The sequence below is a fragment of the Panthera onca genome, chromosome C2 (genome assembly GCF_046562875.1).
Source record: "Panthera onca isolate mPanOnc1 chromosome C2, mPanOnc1 haplotype 2, whole genome shotgun sequence".
Classification (NCBI taxonomy): Eukaryota; Metazoa; Chordata; class Mammalia; order Carnivora; family Felidae; genus Panthera; species Panthera onca.
The window spans coordinates 148693281-148710610 of record NC_138347.1 but is presented as its reverse complement, the minus strand read 5'-3'; the positions used below and the strand labels follow the sequence as shown (position 1 = coordinate 148710610).

Here is a 17330-nt window from a genome sequence, read left to right as displayed (position 1 = left end):
GAGGGAGAGGATCCTGGAAGCTACTGGTGAGGCATGCCAAGGCCATGACGTTTACACAGCAGGAGGGAACGAGGCAACCTGCTGGTTTGAATTAGGCCCCCACCCCGGCAGCTGTAGCCTATTAGTGTGGCGCTCAGTGGAGGCAGAACACAGGGGCAACACCCCCCGACTCCACACTCGGAGCTCTGTGCTCATGTCCCTGTAGGGCCCTGGGTCAGCCTCTGGTGGGTAGCTCGAACATCCCTTTCCATCCCACCGACTTCACGCTGTGTTATCCCCTTCGGTTTTCTGACACTGTCCACTCTTGTCCTTCCCCATCCCAGCTACGGCAGCTACACAGCCTCCTGCACCCCAGGGAGGCTGAGTCCTGTGCTGTGCAAGTGTGCGTGCACACAACCCCCCAACCACCTCTGGGCTGTTTGTTCTCTGCAGGATCAGAAGAGGTGGGCCTGGTGTCCCCAGCAAAGCTTGGGGACTGCCCTCGCACAGTTTGGGTGGCCCCATTTGAGCCCACCATACCGGGCTCTTCAAACAGCCCCTTCCTGCAGTCTCATGTGACCCAAGTGCCAGTAGCCTCTCCCAAAGCTGGCTGCGCCCTCGGGCTTCCCCAGTAGATGGGCTGTAGGCCAGAGAAGCAAGAGGGAAACAGCTGTGGTCTTCAGGGAGACTGAGCCCCCATTCCCTCTCTCCTCACCCCAACTCCAGCCCCTCCTTGGCTTGACCGCCACAGCCAAAGCCAATCCCAAAGGGGCCAGGGGCCCCACCTTCATTACTTAGGCTGGCCACACCCCTTGCCAAGCTTTGGCAGACAGTGGACCCATGAGGGTGTCTCGTGCAGTCCTCTCTGCCAGGATCCTCCCAACCCGAGGGGAGGCCACACTCTCCCAGCCTCCCCTTTCCCTGGCTCCTGACACTGGTGCCTGGCTGCATTATCTGTACTCCTCTGGGCCTCACTGTCCTAATCCAAGCAATGGGTACACAATCCATCCCTTGCCCCCTCCCAGGTCAGCGCAAGGACCCACTGAATCAGATGAGGAAGCGGGTTGGAACCGAGGAAGAGGCAGAAAGCAGCCCTGAGGTGACCAGCTGGTCCCACATGCTGGCCGGCTCTGGCCTGGCCTCAGCCTGAAGCCTCTGGGAGCTGAGCTAGCTGGCTGTGCACCCACCATGGCCACAGAAACGCAGGGTGTCTGCAGTGGCTGCCTCTGGGGGCATGTCCCCAGCTGTGCCCCCACCTCTCCTCCCGTGTCTTCATTCACTCGGGGTCTCTCCCACGCTGCATCTAGCTATGTGCATTCCTCCCCTTCCTCTTGGCACTCTTTGGTCGCCCCCATCTTTGCCCCTGAGATGTCTTCTCCCTGGCCCCAGCATCAGGAGGCCCTTGCAGGAGGTCTTGCAAAAGACCATCAGACTTGTTGACGGTGTCGCCCTGGGATCTTTGCCTCTGTTCCATTCCCTCTCCCGGCACCCAGAACCAAGTCAATCTGAGCAGGCCCCAGAGACCCTGCCCACTCATGAGGAAGATGGCTAACCCAGGGGATACTGCGACAGCTGGGCAGGGGCTGCTGCGTAAGCACGAGGGCACATGTGTGAGGGGTGTGGGTATTGCCAGGACAGGGACACTATCACAGTGACCCAGACGGGGCAGCAGCCGGCTTGGGGTGGGGCGAGGGCACAGAAAGGCCCCTGAATGATGACATGGGCCACACGAGAGGCCCACAGAGGCCCCCTCTCCACCTGGTGGCCCAGCCGCCACCTGGGCCCTGCCAGGCCAGCGCCCTGCGGTCCCCACCCTGCCGCCTGCTCAGCCTGGCAGCGTTCCTTTGCAGCCTCCTGCCAGCACAGCTAGCCCCCTGCCCCCACTGGTGTCCGTGCCAGAGCAGCATTCCGCAGGCCAGCAGAGACTGAGCAGGGAGGCTACTCAGCAGTGGTCAGGTCACACGGCTGAGGGGCACAGTGGGGCCTGGGCCTCTGGCCCTCACTCCTCTCATCTTGCGTTTCCCTAGTGCTGGGCCGGCCACCGTTAAAGGCTTGGTCGCTGCAGCTGGGGTCGGGTTCTTGCATCTCCTGCCCTGGGCCCCTGCCCTGTGGAAATCCAGAGGAGGCCACCAGGTAGGTATGGGCCAACCAGCACAGAGTAAAAAGAGCTCTGGGATGCCCTGGGGAAGGGGGGTGTGGGGGGCAGGGCTAGCTGGAGATCCTAGACTCACCCTCAGATCAAAGCAGCTCAGGCCAGAGGGTGGGGGTGGTGAGCGCGGCTGGGGTACGGGGGTTCGGTCTCTCAGCTGGGGTCGCTCAGGGGAGCAGGTGGAAGCATTTCTGCAGCTAGCTGGGGAGTGGGCGCGCCCAGCTTCCCCATTTCAGGGCCGCCTCCTACTCCGACCCCGCCTCTGTGGCGCAGCTGGAAGGCACCGAGATTAGACTCTCGGACGAACTTCCCGGCAAGAAGGGGGCTCGGCGCGAGAGAGTCAGGCCGGGGCCCATCCGCTAGGATGGGAGCAGTGGGACCCGGCTGGGGTCCCCTGCGGCCCGAGGCAGAGCAGGCTGCACCGGGACCGCGCACACCACGCGTGTCCGCGCCCCCCGCCGGCACGCAGGGCGGCCTGGCCCTTTAAGCGTCCAGACGGCGGCCCCAGCTGACGCGCGGGCTCCAATCGGCGCCCCGCGCCCCCCGCCCGCCGCGCCCGAGGCTCTGGGGCCGCAGCTGCTCGGCTGCTGGACTCGCCGCGGCCCTGCGCCTCCGCCCGCCCGGCCGCGCCCCCGGGGGCCATGGTCGCGGGGCCCTGCGCGGGGGCGGCCCCCAGCGCGGCGCTTCATGGAGCGGCCCCGGCCCGGCCGCCGGGGGCAGCGCGATCCCGCGGGGCCCTGTGAGCCCCCAGCGCCACGGCACCATGGTACGCAAGGCCCTGCCTGTCCCCCCGCTTATCCGCCCACCTGCCCGCTCTGCCCTCCCGAGCGCACGGCCCGCCAGCTCAGGGTGGAGTTGCTGGAGGGGTCTTCCCCCTCGCCGGTCTCCCCGACCCCTTCTCCCGGGTCCCCGCGGGCCGGGAATGCGGCGCTACGGCGCGGCCCTCGGCGGGGAGGGGGTTAAATTCCTGGGGTGGGGGCCCAGGCGCGAAAGGCTGAAGTCTTGCTAGGCGCGGGCGGAGGGGGGCGCTTCTCGGAGCCTGGGACGCCGCCGCCCTCGACTGGGTGATGGGGGGGAGGGGGGAGGTCGGATTCCCGCCTGGGCCTCGGGCCACGTGGGCGCTGGAGCCGCCCTGTTTGGGGATTTGGGGCGACCGGGCCAAGCCGGGTGTGTTGGGGCGGGACGTCCGCAGCTCCGGTCCAGACTACTGTGTGACCTTGGGCCAGTCCTCTGCCCTCTCTGGGCCTGTTTCCTGGGGAAGGAGTGGGGCCATGAACGCAGAAGAGGCTGACACAGACACCGCCTCTCCAAAAAGAGGAGCCTGGAAGTCATGAACCTGTGCCCCCTTGCTCAGTCTGGGCCCCACCTATGGTTACCCGGCAATAAAGATTGTCGTGGGCGTTTGGGGTGTGTGTGGGGGGGGGGGGGTGCCGATGCAAGCCCAGGTTTCATACCGGGGCCTCCGTGGAGGTCAGGATAGGGAGCCAGAGGCTTCATGGCGCTGAGAGAGGGTATCCCTCAGATGCAGAAGGCTCTGGCCCTGGTGAGCAGTCTCGGCAGGTGTCCCTGGCACCTGGGCTCCTTCCCACCGCCCTCCTCCCCCCCCCCCCCCCCCATCCCCAGCCTGGCTTGCCGGGAGAGTTTGAGGGCAACAGGAGTGCCTGACCACTTCCCTGGTCTTGTATCTTAAATAGGCTGACCTGGTCTGGACTTGAGGATGGAGTGCACCTGGCTGCAGCTGGCACAGCCAGTGGGGAGGGATGTCTGCAGTTTCAGGGAACTGGCACATCTGGCTGGGGAGGCAGGCGCAGCTTGTGGGCCTTGCATGGGAGGTGCCAGGCAAGGGGGTGGCCGAGCCCTGCCGAGGTAGTTGACAGGTTATGGACTCAGGCTGGATGGGTGTGCCTTGCCAATTAAGTCCAGAGAGGGTTCCTGACTGTGAGCTTCTCGGGCCCCTCAAGGGTGCAGGGTGGTACTGGCTTGGGAGGGGGTGGGTACTGCTGTGGGAATAGCATCTTTAGGGGCACCAATACCCTCCAGGCCAGCCCCTCCTTTCCTGCTGAGGCCAGAGGGCCCTGGGACCAGGTCTGTGCATGGGAAGGTCGGGCACTGCCCTTTTTCCCAATGCCAGGTAGGCACCGGAGGGCATTATGGGAAGGGGGATGTGGCCTAGGATGTGCTCCCCTCAACAGGCCTGGCTTTAACAAGCCCTTATCCAAGCCACTTCTGCCACTGTCTGGCCCCTGGTGGCCCTTAGGGGCCCTCTTACAACCCAAGTTGCATCCTGACCCCTCACTGACCTGCAAGTGGTAGCAGCTCTGGGGAGGAGGCCACAGGTTGCAGAGGGTAGTGGTGGGGTCTAGGGAAGCACAGCTGGTCCCCTGAGTCTGAGGTTCCCCAGAAGCCTCTTACTGCTCTTTAAGTCATTGCAAGCCGAGAAATCCATCCACATGGAGTGGCGTCCAATCCAGCAGGGAAGGGGTGGCCTCAGCAAGGAGCTGGAAGTCCTGGGGCTCTGCTGTTGTTCACTTGTGGGATCCTTCCATTCTGAGCCTCGGTTTCCCCATCCGTGCAGTAGGGTTTGGTCCCAGAAGATGAATCAGGATGAGTCAGAGGAGGGAGATGGGAGGGACTTGGCACCATATCCCTGTTAGATTGGCCAGGCCTGGACAGGCTAGCAGTCCCGAGACAGAGGGGCAGATGGTTGGCTTCTTGGCTGGGAGGCAGGAGGCGTGGGAGAACTTGAGGAAGATGGTCTCCATGGTCAAGAGTCTGGCCAGACTGGGATCTGAGAGAGCATGGGGTGGATGCTGCCCTGGATATGCAGGGTGGGGCTCAGGACAGATCTGGAAGCAGGTTGCCCCTGTGGCTCCTTGAGGTTCATCCTGACGCCTGGGGCAGATTCTCACAGGTGAACATAGATACCACCCCTGAGCCCAGACTGGGCCCACCCACTGCTGCCCTATCAATGGAAGGACTGTCCTGGGGCGTTGGGGCGAGCTCTGGATAGACGGAACCAAGGTTTCATCCCAGGGCTTTCAGGGAGGTGATTGGGGGAGAGGAGCTGATGGCTTGTCGGCAGTGGGGCAAGGTAACCCTCAAATACAGGCGGCTCTGACCCAGCTAAACGGGGCCTGAGGAGGGCCCCGAACTGGAACCTGTGGAGCTGGTCCGGCCAGACAGGTGGTCGGCAGATATTAACTGAACATCTGTGCACCTGACCTATGCACGGGACTGGGCAGCCTGCCTGTGTGCGGTCTACCTTTTGGGGAAGCTGCTGTGGCAGAGCCAGGGATGATTAAGCCAGCCCCTTATTCTGGACAATTCACAGGTGCCGGATGTGGCCCAAGGACCTGATAATCTGACCCATCAGACTTTGAGGGCCTCTCTGAGGCTTCAGAGTAGTGTGACTTCCAAGATGGGGCCATCTTAGAGCCTCCGGGCCTGGACCGTACTGGACCTGGGGTCTGGGGGCCTAGAGGAAAGAGGGTCTAGGACAAGCCTTGGGGGGCTCCTGTCTCTAAGCACAGTGGACAGGTAACACAGCTCTGTCCTTCTACCCCCACAGAACCCCTGTGTGAGGGGGAGCTGCTGGCAGCCAGTCCTGAGGCCATGGGCAGCAGACTGGTCCCGTTAAGAAGGGGCTGGCTAGATCCCACCAGCCTCCTCCAGCAGAACAGTGGGACCAGGCTCTGGGCCTGGATTTCTTCACAAGAATTTCCACCTCTGCAAGGCCTCAGGCCCAGACCCTGAGGACTTCCGCTGGTGAGGTGAGGGGTTTCTGAGGTGCTACCCCCAGGGTGCAGTAGCAGCCAGAGGCTGAGCGGTGAGCTAATGAGCCTGACTTTCGTTCTTGAGGTGTCTGGGCTTGGGCAGGCATGGTTTTATTTCTACATGTGAGTGAGTATGAGGGAGAGAATCCACGGAGCTCAGGAAATGCTGAAGCAATGCTTGTGTCTGAGGTGACCACCTCGCCCCAGTTTGCCCAGATCGGCCCTGGTTTTAGCACAGAAAACCCCCACGTCCCAGGAAACCGCTAGGTCCCAGGCACTCCTGGACAGTTGGTCACCCTAGTCCCTGTTACTTCCTCTTTCCTTCTCTTCCCCTTCCCTGTCCAGGATGACTTCCCATTTTGCAGGGAAGCGCTGGGGGCCCCGAAAAGCTAACCTACTAACCCAGGAGCCGAAGGTCATGGTTGGAGTCTGAGCTCTAAGGGGCAGCTGGCTCGGGGGGCTTGAGTCCTGGTCCCGCCCCCCCCAGCCCCGCCCCGCATCCTTGCTTGAGCCTCAGCTCTTTCTCCCTAATGTGGAGCCAGGAGTGATGGGCAGGCTGCCTCCCCGGTGGTGGGTGCTGCCCAGGTTGCTGGCCTTGACCTGACCTGTGCCCTGTGCCCCGCAGTTGCTGGTTGAGAAGACGACAGACTCACCGGCGGCCGAGTTCTCGCTGGTGGAGGACGTGGCATTGCACTTCGCCTGCTTGATGGGCCGCCTGAATGAGCAGCGCCTCTTCCAGCCTGACCTCTGCGACGTGGACCTGGTGCTGGTGCCCCAGCGCAGCGTCTTCCCGGCACACAAGGGCGTGCTGGCTGCCTACAGCCAGTTCTTCCACTCCCTCTTCACCCAGAACAAGCAGCTGCAGCGCGTGGAGCTGTCCCTGGAGGCGCTGGCGCCCGGCGGCCTGCAGCAGATCCTCAACTTCATCTATACATCCAAGCTGCTGGTCAACGCGGCCAACGTCCACGAGGTGCTCAGCGCCGCCTCATTGCTGCAGATGGCTGACATCGCCGCGTCCTGCCAGGAGCTGCTGGATGCCCGCTCCCTAGGCCCCCCGGGCCCCAGCGCCGTGGCCCTGGCCCAGCCGGCCACTGGCTGCGCCCCGGCCGCACCACCCTACTACTGTGACATCAAGCAGGAGGCAGACGCCCCAGGTCTGCCCAAGATCTATGCCCGCGAGGGCCCTGACCCCTACTCTGTGCGTGTCGAGGACGGGGCAGGGGCCGCGGGTGGCACGGTGCCTGCTGCCATCGGGCCAGCCCAGCCCTTCTTCAAGGAGGAGAAGGAGGGTGGTGTCGAAGAGGCCGGTGGGCCCCCTGGCAGCCTGTGCAAGCTGGAGGGCGGGGAGGGGCTGGAGGAAGAGCTAGGGGGTTCTGGCACCTATAGCCGCCGGGAGCAGTCCCAGATCATCGTGGAGGTGAACCTCAACAACCAGACTCTGCACGTGTCCACGGGGCCTGAGGGGAAGCCGGGCACCACCCCGGGCCCGGCCACCATGGTGCTGGGGCGGGAAGACGGGCTGCAGAGACACTCGGAGGAGGAGGAGGAGGAAGAGGAGGAGGAGGAGGAGGAGGAGGAAGAGGAGGAAGAGGAGGGTGGTGGCAGTGGAGGGGAAGAGGAGGAGGAGGAGGAGGAAGAGGAGGGTGGCAGTCAGGGAGAGGAGGAAGATGAGGAGGAAGGGCACAGTGAGCAGGAGGAGGAAGAGGAGGAAGAAGAGGAAGGGCACAGTGAACAGGATCAAGAGAGCTCGGAGGAGGAGGAGGAGGAGGAAGAGGGGGAGGCAGGGGGCAGGCAGGGGCCGGCGGGGCGTCGGGGCAGCAGGGCAGAGCCCCCTCCCCACGGTCGCATGGCCACTCGGTCCCGAGAGAACGCCCGGCGCCGGGGCCCCCCTGAGCCTGAGGAGACCAGGCCACAGGGTGGGAAGAGGCCCAAGCCCGCGCCGGGAGCCTCTGCGCCGGCCCGAGGGCCACAGGCCACTGACGGGCTGGGGGCCAAGGTGAAGCTGGAAGAAAAGCAGCACCACCCATGCCAGAAGTGCCCTCGCGTCTTCAACAACCGCTGGTACCTGGAGAAGCACATGAACGTGACCCACAGCCGCATGCAGATCTGCGACCAGTGCGGCAAGCGCTTCCTGCTGGAGAGCGAGCTGCTGCTGCACCGGCAGACAGACTGCGAGCGCAACATCCAGGTGGGCCCCGCCGGCTCCGTGGGGGGGGTGGGGCAGGGCCGGGCAGCAGGCCCGCTGACGCCACACGGCCACTGAAGCCAGGCACCCCGCGTCGTGCTGCCCGCGTCGCCCAGACAGACAGGCTGGGGAAGCCGGACTTACCCCTGGCCCCTGGAGCTGGCCCAGGCCCAGGGTGGTGGGGATAATGCCAGTGCCTTCCTGGAGGAGGCGGGCGGAACCGGGCTTGGCGTGTGGAACCGGGCTTGGCGTGTGGAGACACGTGCAGATAGGACTGAAACAAACAGTACCCTTGGCCAGAGGGGCGAAGGGGAGCATGGGCTTTGGAGGATGAGAGGAGGGAGTTGTCTGAGTACTTGAGACTGGCGGATAGCCAGCTGCCAGGAGGGATGAGTCCGTGTTTTAGTAAATCCTAGGGCTGCTAGAAGGCCAACAGGTCCACCACCATTTATGGTTTGACAGACAAAGCGGGGCAGGGTTTGCCCAGAGAGGGCGCCATTTCCACTTGCCACAAAGGCTGAATGGAACAAGGGGTGACCGAGCAGGAGAAAGCCCCTGCTTGCTGTCAGCGCTTTGGAGATGCCAGCTGGCCTGGGCCTGGAAAGAGGGATTGGATGAGAAATTTGGGAAGAGCAGGGGCTGCTGGGGCCAAGCAGGGGAGCTGGGCTGGTGGCCAGGCCCCGGGTCAGCCTGTGTGCCAGCCTGGCCTCTCAGGGTGTGGGCAGCACAGGGCCAGCCTGGCTGCTTTTGGCTTGTTCTGACGTGGGAGGGGATTGATGGGGCAGCAGGTAGGCCGGCGCTAATTGCCTGAGCTAATTGCTAATTGCATGGCCCTGTGGAGAAAGTGTTCCCCGGGGGTTACCTGGTCTCCTGCCCCACCCTCCTGCACCTGTTCCCACGTGCCTGCCTGCTGGGCAGCCCTTTGACTGTCCACCTGCACACACCTGAGCCTTCCTCCTGAAGGGGAAAGACGCGTGTGCCTCTTCTGAGCTGGGCGCCCTGACCCATTTCTGCCCAAGCCTGACCTACTCCAGCCCTCTGGAAGAGTGTCCTGCAGGGATGCGTAGGACAGGAGGAGGAGGGGGGCCCCCAGGGTTCCCACCACCCTCCGTTCCCCCGTGGGGCCTGGTACCTCCCACAGTCTCCCCCACCTGGCCCTTTGGCACCTATCTCCTCGAGGATCCGCGGGGTCAGGGCTTGGGTCCCCCCAGGGGGAGGCAGCAAAGGTAGTGCCCCAGCTCCGCCAGACCTGTTACCATGGCCCCTCAGTAGAGAGATGCTTTGTTAAAATGAGCACCGAGGAGGGGCTTCCTCGTGTAGGAGGGCCCTGACCCTTGTTCGGTTCAAGGATGGGGGAGGGCCCCAGGCTGCAGCCCTGGGTGGGTGGATTACCATCCCCAACTCCCAGAACATCCGATTTGGCCGGTCGCTGGACATCCGGGGCTCTCTCGCCAGCACAGGTGAGGTGAAGGAACGGAGGTCCAGAGAGGGGCAGCTTGTCCCAGGTCACACACGGTCCTGACTCAGGACCTGGGGCCTAAAGTCCTCTTACCCCACAGTGTGTGACCTGTGGTAAAGCTTTTAAGAAGCTCTGGTCCCTCCACGAGCACAACAAGATCGTGCATGGCTATGCGGAGAAGAAGTTCTCCTGTGAGATCTGCGAGAAGAAGTTCTACACCATGGCCCACGTGCGCAAGCACATGGTTGGTGAGTAGGCCGGGAGAGGATGGGGCCCGGGGTCAGAGCTCGGCCAGCTGCTGGCTGTGCTGGGAAGGACTTCCCATCCAAGGGCGGTGTGAAAGCGTGAAAAGGCCCCTCTCAGCTGTGAAGCCTGGGGAGGCTGCTTGCAGTGGCAAACGTGGCCGGGACAGGACTGCAGAGGTCAGGACTACCATGTATAGTTGGGCAGGTTGCACGTTGCACAAGGGTTCCTGGACAAGATGGCAGACGGGGACCAGAATCCAGCTGGCACACTGCTAACCGGACTATGTGCCACAGCATGGGGTTGTGGCCACCAGGGAAAGGAGCGCCTTTTCCTAAATCACGCAAAGTGACGTATGGGCAGACATAGGCCCTCAGTTTCAGGACAGGTGTGCCTCCCATTTTTTTATCACCTTCTTTCCGGCCCTCACAGGGCTTTGGGCTTCTCTGAATGCAACCCATGATAATGCGACACAGTAAGGAGGCCCCCCCAAGTGTGTGTTGGGTTATTCTGCCTCGGGCATGGCTGTCCCTCCCCTCTGTGGGCCTGGCTGGAAGTCTGGTGTCCAGGTGCCCCTCCTTTCTTTGCCCAGTTGGGGCCTGGGGCTCAAGGGAGATATGGCCCTGGCCAGGCCCTCCCCCCTTTCTCCAGCCACCTGGGAGCTGGGGCCCCAGGCTCGAGGTCTCAGCCAGGAGCATGGGGAGCAACCCAGAACTGGTAGTCTTCCTGGGCTCGAGTTCCCCAGCTCTGAGCTCTGGCTCCAGTTATTTCCCCCCAGATCTTCCTTGAACAGTTCGTTAAGTCCTCACCTCTCCAGGGTTTTAGGGGAGCACAGCTAACTCCCTCTGGACTGCTCAGTGTCACCCCTGTAAGGCCCACCTTTGAGGTTCAGTACCACTCCTAGCCTGTCTTTATAGAAGGGCATGCTTGAGGCCCACAGAGGCTGTGCAGGGAGCCAGTGGCGGGCCAGGGTTTGAGCCGAGGCCAGTCCTACTCGGGAGTCCTTCATTCTCTCCCCAAAGCTTTGGGAGTGAAGCAGCCTTGGCCAGAGGCTGAAGAACGTGAGGGCCTCCATGCTAGTCTGACCAGACTTGAGAGCAGACAGACAGACATAGCCCAGAGAGAAGAGCCCTCACCCTGAAGTCAGCCCCAGATCCTGGACTGAGGCTCTGAAGCAGACCTTAAAGTAGGTGGGCCTCCCGGGAGGCCCTGTGTGGGAGGTGGTCAGGCAGCGAGCCCCTGGGAGGAGCCATGGGGGTCCGTCCCCCTGAGACATAATGGCCTGCCCCACAGCCCACACCAAGGACATGCCCTTCACCTGTGAGACCTGCGGGAAGTCCTTCAAACGAAGCATGTCTCTCAAAGTGCACTCACTGCAGCACTCTGGGGAGAAACCCTTCAGATGCGAGGTGAGCTCCTTCCTCTGCCTGCCCCGGGGGCCACCTGGACGGACAGGGAGCGGGAGCGGCAGCTGCCTAAAAACCTGGGAGTTGTGGGGAGTGGAGTCCGGGATTCAGAAAGAGGGGGGGGCCCACCCTGGTGTCTGCGGCCCCTGCCTCCCACTCCATCTTTACCTGGATGCCCACCTGCCTGCCCCCCCCCCCCGGCCCCCACCCTCTGCCACCCCAGCTCCAACGCAACCGCCACGCATTCAGGGTGGGCAGTCTCCTTGGGCCGCAACGGTACATGGGGTGGGCTTTCCGGAGAGGTGGAGAGAGGAACATCTCAGAGCAGAGACAGGGCTGTGGACAAGGATGAGGGGGGCAGGTCTTCCAATAAGGAGGAAGGACGGAGGGGCGGGGGGGGGGGGGGGGGGCGGGGGAGCTCAGCTTTAAGCATGAGGACTCCCTCCATTCTGTGGCCTTTTTCCACTTCTTGACCTCCGTTCCCGCCTGGGCCCTGCCTGCCCTTGGCCTCTCTTCTGCCCGTGTGCTGCCCCACCCCAGGACCCCCTCCCGGTGTGTGTGTCCTCCCTGGGCCCTGCGGTCACAGGCAGGCGCTTCCCTTCCTGAAGGCTGCTCCCTCCTCTGCCCCTGGGCCTCACCCTCCCCCCCACCCTCAGAACTGCAATGAGCGCTTCCAGTACAAGTACCAGCTGCGGTCACACATGAGCATCCACATCGGCCACAAGCAGTTCATGTGCCAGTGGTGTGGCAAGGACTTCAACATGAAGCAGTACTTCGACGAGCACATGAAGACCCATACAGGTATGGCGGCCTCCAGGGAGGGACCCCTTCGCAGTCCTGCTCCGGAGGCCTGGGGTGGCCCCAGCCATGCCCCTTTTCTCAACTCTGGGCCTCAGTTTGCCCTTCTCTATGAGGCTCGGTGCCGTCCTCCCTGCCTCCCAGGGTAGGGAGGCCCTGCGGATGCCGGGGCTGGGCCCTGCTATGGTTCTCTGGGCGCGGGAGGCTGGTGCGGAGCTGGGGTCTGGGGACTCCTCAGTGACTCCCCGGTGCCCGTCGCCAATGCCTAGGGGAGAAGCCATACATCTGCGAGATCTGCGGCAAGAGCTTCACCAGCCGACCCAACATGAAGCGGCACCGGCGCACGCACACCGGCGAGAAGCCTTACCCCTGCGATGTCTGCGGCCAGCGCTTCCGCTTCTCCAACATGCTCAAGGCCCACAAGGAGAAATGCTTCCGCGTCAGTCACCCCTTGGCCAGCGACGGCCCCCCTTCTGCCCCAGGCCTGTCCCCCACCCAGCCTCCGACTCACGCACTGCCCCTGCTCCCGGGGCTGCCCCAGACCCTGCCGCCCCCGCCCCACCTGCCGCCCCCACCGCCACTCTTCCCCACCACTGCCAACTCCGGCGGGAGGATGAGCGCCAACAACTGACTGCCGAACCGCGCGTGCGCGGGGCCTGGAGCCCGGGGGGAGCCTCTGGGAGGGACCCCCCACCCCGCCCTCTCGTCTTTCCTGTGGGAGGGCAGCAGCACTGGCCTGGCACTGCCGCCCTCACCTCCAGAGGCGGCCGGACACACGCTGCTCAAGGCCCCTGGCCCTGGGAGTGTTGCAGGCTGGTGGCCCCAGCGTGGGGGAAGGACACCTCACTCCCAAGGGCCCCCCCTTCAGTGACTCCTTGAAGCCTTTACTTTTTTTTTCTTGGAAGTGAAGGAAAAAGAAAAGAGAGGAAACTATTACCAGCACCGCCCTCCAGGTGAGGGGGGTGCTGGAGCAGCAGGTACAGCAGGGAGGGAGGGGCTGGGGAGCAGGTGTGACGGGTCACTCTGCTGATGCCTAAGCCGGAGGGGGGTTGGCCAAGCCAAGCCTGGGTCAGCTTCGGTGGCTCATCTCTGCCGCCCTTGTGCACCCCAACTTGCCCCCTCATCCTGGGGAGTCTGGGGAAGAGTTGGAGTGCCAGCCACCCCCCACCCCCGGAAGGAGTCGTGGACCCAGTCTGAGGGCTGTGGACACTGAGGCACAGAGCTTGAGTCTGGATGCCTGTGAGCGTGTTGTGGAGGGAGTGGCGGAGTGTGAAGGCTGCAGACCCAGCTTTGCACCGTGTGCAGTGGGGTAGGCAGGGGCTGGACCCCAGGCATTTGCTCTCCCGCCCACCACCCTGGCAGCAGGCACAGGGACCCTGAGCTGTACCAGGCTGCATTGAGGTCCCTGAGTCCAGGAGAAGACATCCCCAGAAGCCTCTGGGCCTCAGGGGGCTGGGGGCTAGGCCCTGGGTGGGCAGACGGGCTGGCTCCCGCAGTGCCAGATCCCAAGGGCTGCAGTCGAAGTCCCTGCAAATGGGTGAACACCAGGGGCAGGGCCCTGAGAAGGAGGCATAGACAAAATGTTTTAAGGTTTCAAGGTGCTATCAGTGGGGCAGGGGGCAGGGCTGCTGTTCACAGAGCACCCCGTCCCTCACCAGCTGCCCTGGTCGTCTCTCCCACACCAGAGATGTGTGTGTGTCTGTCCCCATCCCTGCTCTGAAGGCAGAGGCCTCATCTTCCTAGGTCTGGCCACAACCCGGCATCCCTGGGCCTCTGCGGTGTGGGCAGGGCACCTGTAGCACTGTGGGCGAGAGGAACCTGCACATTCAGGGCCCAGGGTGGGGGCAGGAGTTCTGGGGGAGCCCCAGCCTGTGCCCAATGCTTGCCCCCACGAGGCTGGCACTAATAGGACACCCTTTTTTGTTGTCATTTAATGTCTTTATTCCTGCCTTTAAAATGGGGAGGAAGGTTCCATAAGCTACATGTTTCCTAGTTAAGCTCTTTCCTTTTGTGTTTATACGGTTTTGTTTGTTATACTCTGCACCTTAAACCCCCACGACTACCCCCACACCACCACCTTCCCAAGCATGGCTGGAGTGGGTAAGCCCAAAGGGGGACAGGGGCAGGGGGCAGGGGGGGAGTGGGCCCCATCAGCCCAAGGGCTGAGGGGGTTGGAACCCCTCTGACCTCCTTGTGAGGCCCATGGCGCTGGGGTGGGGGCTGGGGACATTTTAATCATCAATAAACGAAGCACTTTATTCTGTACAGATGTGGGCAGCTCCAAGAAGCCCGAGTGATTTGAGGATTCGTAATCCAAGCTACACAGCCCTGATTGTTCTCTGGGCACAGAGCGGGCAGTGCCCTGGCCTAGTTGCATTTGAGGCCGTGGCAGTAGTGCAAGCCAGAGCCTACAGACATGCCCTCAGACACCCCTGCTGTCCTCTGGAGAGAGAAGGTGGGCCCCTCACTGAGGGAGGAAGGCTCCCTGTCAGGCTCCCAGTCGTGTAGCTCCCTTACCCCAAGGCTGAGGGTTCCGGGCTCCTGCTTTATTATAGCTCCCTCTCCTCTACCCCTTGATCTCTGGGCTTCCATGACGTCCTCAGGGTCCCCCCCCCCCCCCCCCCCCCCCGTCCTCTGTTTCCTCCTCTTCCTTGCTATTTCTAACCTCTGGTCCCAGTGCCTGGCAGCTCTTCAGAGCTGGCTCATGTTTTCCCCGAAAAAGTTGATCTCCCCCAATGTGCTGTAGGTCTGGACCCCTTTGGGTTCCCCCAACCCCCTGTCGCTGACACCAGGGTCTCCCATGGGGACTGGTGGTCTTGTCACCAGCTAGCCCCACTACAGCTTTAGTGAGTGAGCCGGGTGGGGAGAGGGCAGGGGGGATGCGGGGGCTGGCCAGATCAGGTCCCCGTGAGGCCACACTTTGATAAGCAGAGGCTGGAGATGGCTGTTGTGGGGGGAGCTGGTGTTGAAACCCTGTCCCAAGATTTGGGTTTCCTGTTCTCATACACCTCTCCTCTGAGGGTGGGGATCCAGACAGCAGGCAGCCTGGGCTCTGGTCAAAATGGTCCTTGTAGCTGTGGGTGGGCATGGCCAAGCCCTCTCTTGGGAGGCCCCTGTCCCAGTGGGGTCAGGAGTCCTGGTCCCTGGTGCTAAATGCTCTCTTCCCCTCAGGCCAGTGTGGGTGGGAGCTCCTTTCCAGCCAGATCACAAGGGTCTGAAGCAATAATGGAACCTCAGCAGTGCCAGTATGGGTAGGGGTTCTTGTTTTACCAGCTTTTCCTTTTCCTTTTTATTTTTAAGACATTAACAAGCACCTGGATATTGGAGTAAGGGGACTGGGGCGTCATACCCACTTCCCAGGGCCTGTGGGGAAGGGGGCAGGGGATCATCACATCCCGCTAGAGATGTACAGGGCGGAGGGGGTGGGGGTGGGTGCCCCTCAGTCCAGATGGACTTCTCAGCCCATTTGTCCAGAACTTGGGTCCGGAACCTGGGCCTGCCCCCTCCCCAGCTCCCCCTGGGCTCCCTGGTCTTGGGCCAGCTGGAGGTAAGCAGAGAGATGAGGTGGGCCTCAAGCCCCCTGACCACAGGCTGGAGTTAGAGCCTCAGCCTCTGAACTTGGCAGGTGCTGCCACCGCACTCCTCATTGGGGGCCCAGAGGTAGCTGTGTCGGGTGTGTGTGTGGACCCTTGGTGTCTGGGGCCCAAGTGCGTGGGGGATAGCAGGAGGGTGAGGACAAGAGTGAAGGGGAATAAAGTCAGTACAACTGTCCCTTGGCCCAGCCTCTTCTTTACATGTTCCCCGCCATGACTACTGGCTGGAAAGACCTAGACCAGAGCAAGGGCAGCACGGAGCCCGGCCGCTCAGCCGCAGACCGCATGGATAGCCGTACCCTGGAGCAGCTGTAGACCCTGTGTCTCTCCCTTAAGAGCGGGCTGGGCCTTACGAACACCCAGAGTCAGGAGCTGAGGCAAGAGCAGAGATGTGCCCCCAAACTGGTGTTTGGTCTTGAGCTGGATGCAGAAGGGGATGGAGAGAGGAGAGGTCTCGGGGTAACTGGTGCCGAGGCTCCCAAAGGAGTGCCCACGGGAGGCCAGGCCCCCTGCCGTATGGTTCTGCGTGAGCCCCAGGACAGCAGGGACAACTCCGGCTCATGTGCGCAACACTTGGCAGGCAAGGGTGGTTTGAAGGAGCCAGCCGTCAGAGATGCTGACGTGGGCACCAGGAAGACGGCTGGTGGCCTCCAAGGAGGGAGCAGATGGCTTTCTCTGGGGACCTCTAAGAATTATTAATATCATTGCACAGGTAATATACAGAGCCCTGGCTCTGCACCAGGTGGAACTCTAGGCCCTGGGGCTACACGGCGAACAAGGCCCCTGTGTTTGTGGCAACCGGCTGAGGATACAGGAGGAGGGGTCTGACCCTGAGCAGCTGGGTGAATTCACGAACCAGAGAGGAGGTGCAGGTTCTGACAGGCAGAGGCTGGAGATGGGTGTGGGGGAGCTGGTGGTGAAACCTGTCCCAGGACGTGGGTTTCCTGTTCTTATGCACCTCCCCTTCGAGGGCAGGTCCGAAGAGCAGGTCCCAGAATTTGGGGGCCGGTACCTTTCCGCACAGCCCTCCTTCTTTGAGCAAAAGGAACAGGCTCACTTAGGTCGCCCTGAAAATGAGGCTTGCTGATGAGGTCGCCCTGAAAATGAGGGCCTGGCTGCTCCCCTGCTCTCTTGGTATTCTGCCTCTCTGGTTCTGCTCTCCACCCCCTCTTGTTCCCCATCTGTGTGCCTGATGCCTCTCTGCACATCTCTTCCTTCGGCCCCACCGCCACCCCCCTCATTCTCATACCATTTCCAACTTCACATTCTGTCCAGAGCTGCTCAGGCATGAGTCACGCTGGGCTCGGAGGAGGACGTTGGGTGGCGGAGGGCACCATGGCTGGCATCTCTGGAGCACTCATTCTTCCCCAGTTTTGCTCTTTGGGACCAAACTGCTCATTAACACATTGCGTCCTGGAGTGCAGGAGTATTTATACCTTACTTGCAAGGGAGGCTGGGAAGGTGAGCATGTCTGGGACTTCAGGCAGGTAGGACTCACAATCAGAAAACGGCTGTCCAAACACGCTGGGTGGCCGCAAAGGGTCCCTCTCCCATCCCGATTCCTGGTCCTGGGACCCAGCCATCCTGAGAGAAACCACGGCCCACGCATGCACACTGGGCACAGGTCTGGAGTGGACACTGAATCCTACAGGAAAGCCCCAGCCTGGCAAGGCAAGTCTCTGTGCTGGCTCCATAATTGATTCTTCCCTAGACAATGTCACCACTCCACAGCATCAGCTGCTCCT

General features: G+C 62.5%; 1 protein-coding gene across 2 annotated transcripts; it reads left to right on the top strand.

Annotated features, from left to right (window-relative positions):
- Positions 1-1955: 1955 nt before the first annotated feature.
- On the top strand, positions 1956-15768 carry ZBTB47 (zinc finger and BTB domain containing 47). 2 transcript variants are annotated; one of them, XM_060638386.3, is made up of 6 exons: positions 1956-2112; positions 6527-8089; positions 9646-9793; positions 11082-11197; positions 11851-11995; positions 12262-15768. In XM_060638386.3, exons 2-6 carry the CDS (start codon positions 6608-6610, stop codon positions 12621-12623), a joined length of 2253 nt encoding a protein of 750 aa, XP_060494369.2. In that variant the 5' UTR covers positions 1956-2112; positions 6527-6607; the 3' UTR covers positions 12624-15768. The 2 variants fall into 2 exon arrangements, with proteins under 2 accessions (XP_060494369.2, XP_060494367.2); XM_060638384.3 differs by lacking the exon at positions 1956-2112 and adding an exon at positions 2716-2894.
- The last annotated feature ends 1562 nt before the right edge of the window (positions 15769-17330 follow it).

What these genes read in the sequence shown, in the direction of transcription:
- ZBTB47 (XM_060638384.3), top strand. An exon ending in ACTGCGAGCGCAACATCCAG is followed by an intron (nt 8,090 to 9,645) that starts GTGGGCCCCGCC and finishes CTTACCCCACAG; the next exon opens with TGTGTGACCTGTGGTAAAGC. An exon ending in AGAAACCCTTCAGATGCGAG is followed by an intron (nt 11,198 to 11,850) that starts GTGAGCTCCTTC and finishes CCCCACCCTCAG; the next exon opens with AACTGCAATGAGCGCTTCCA.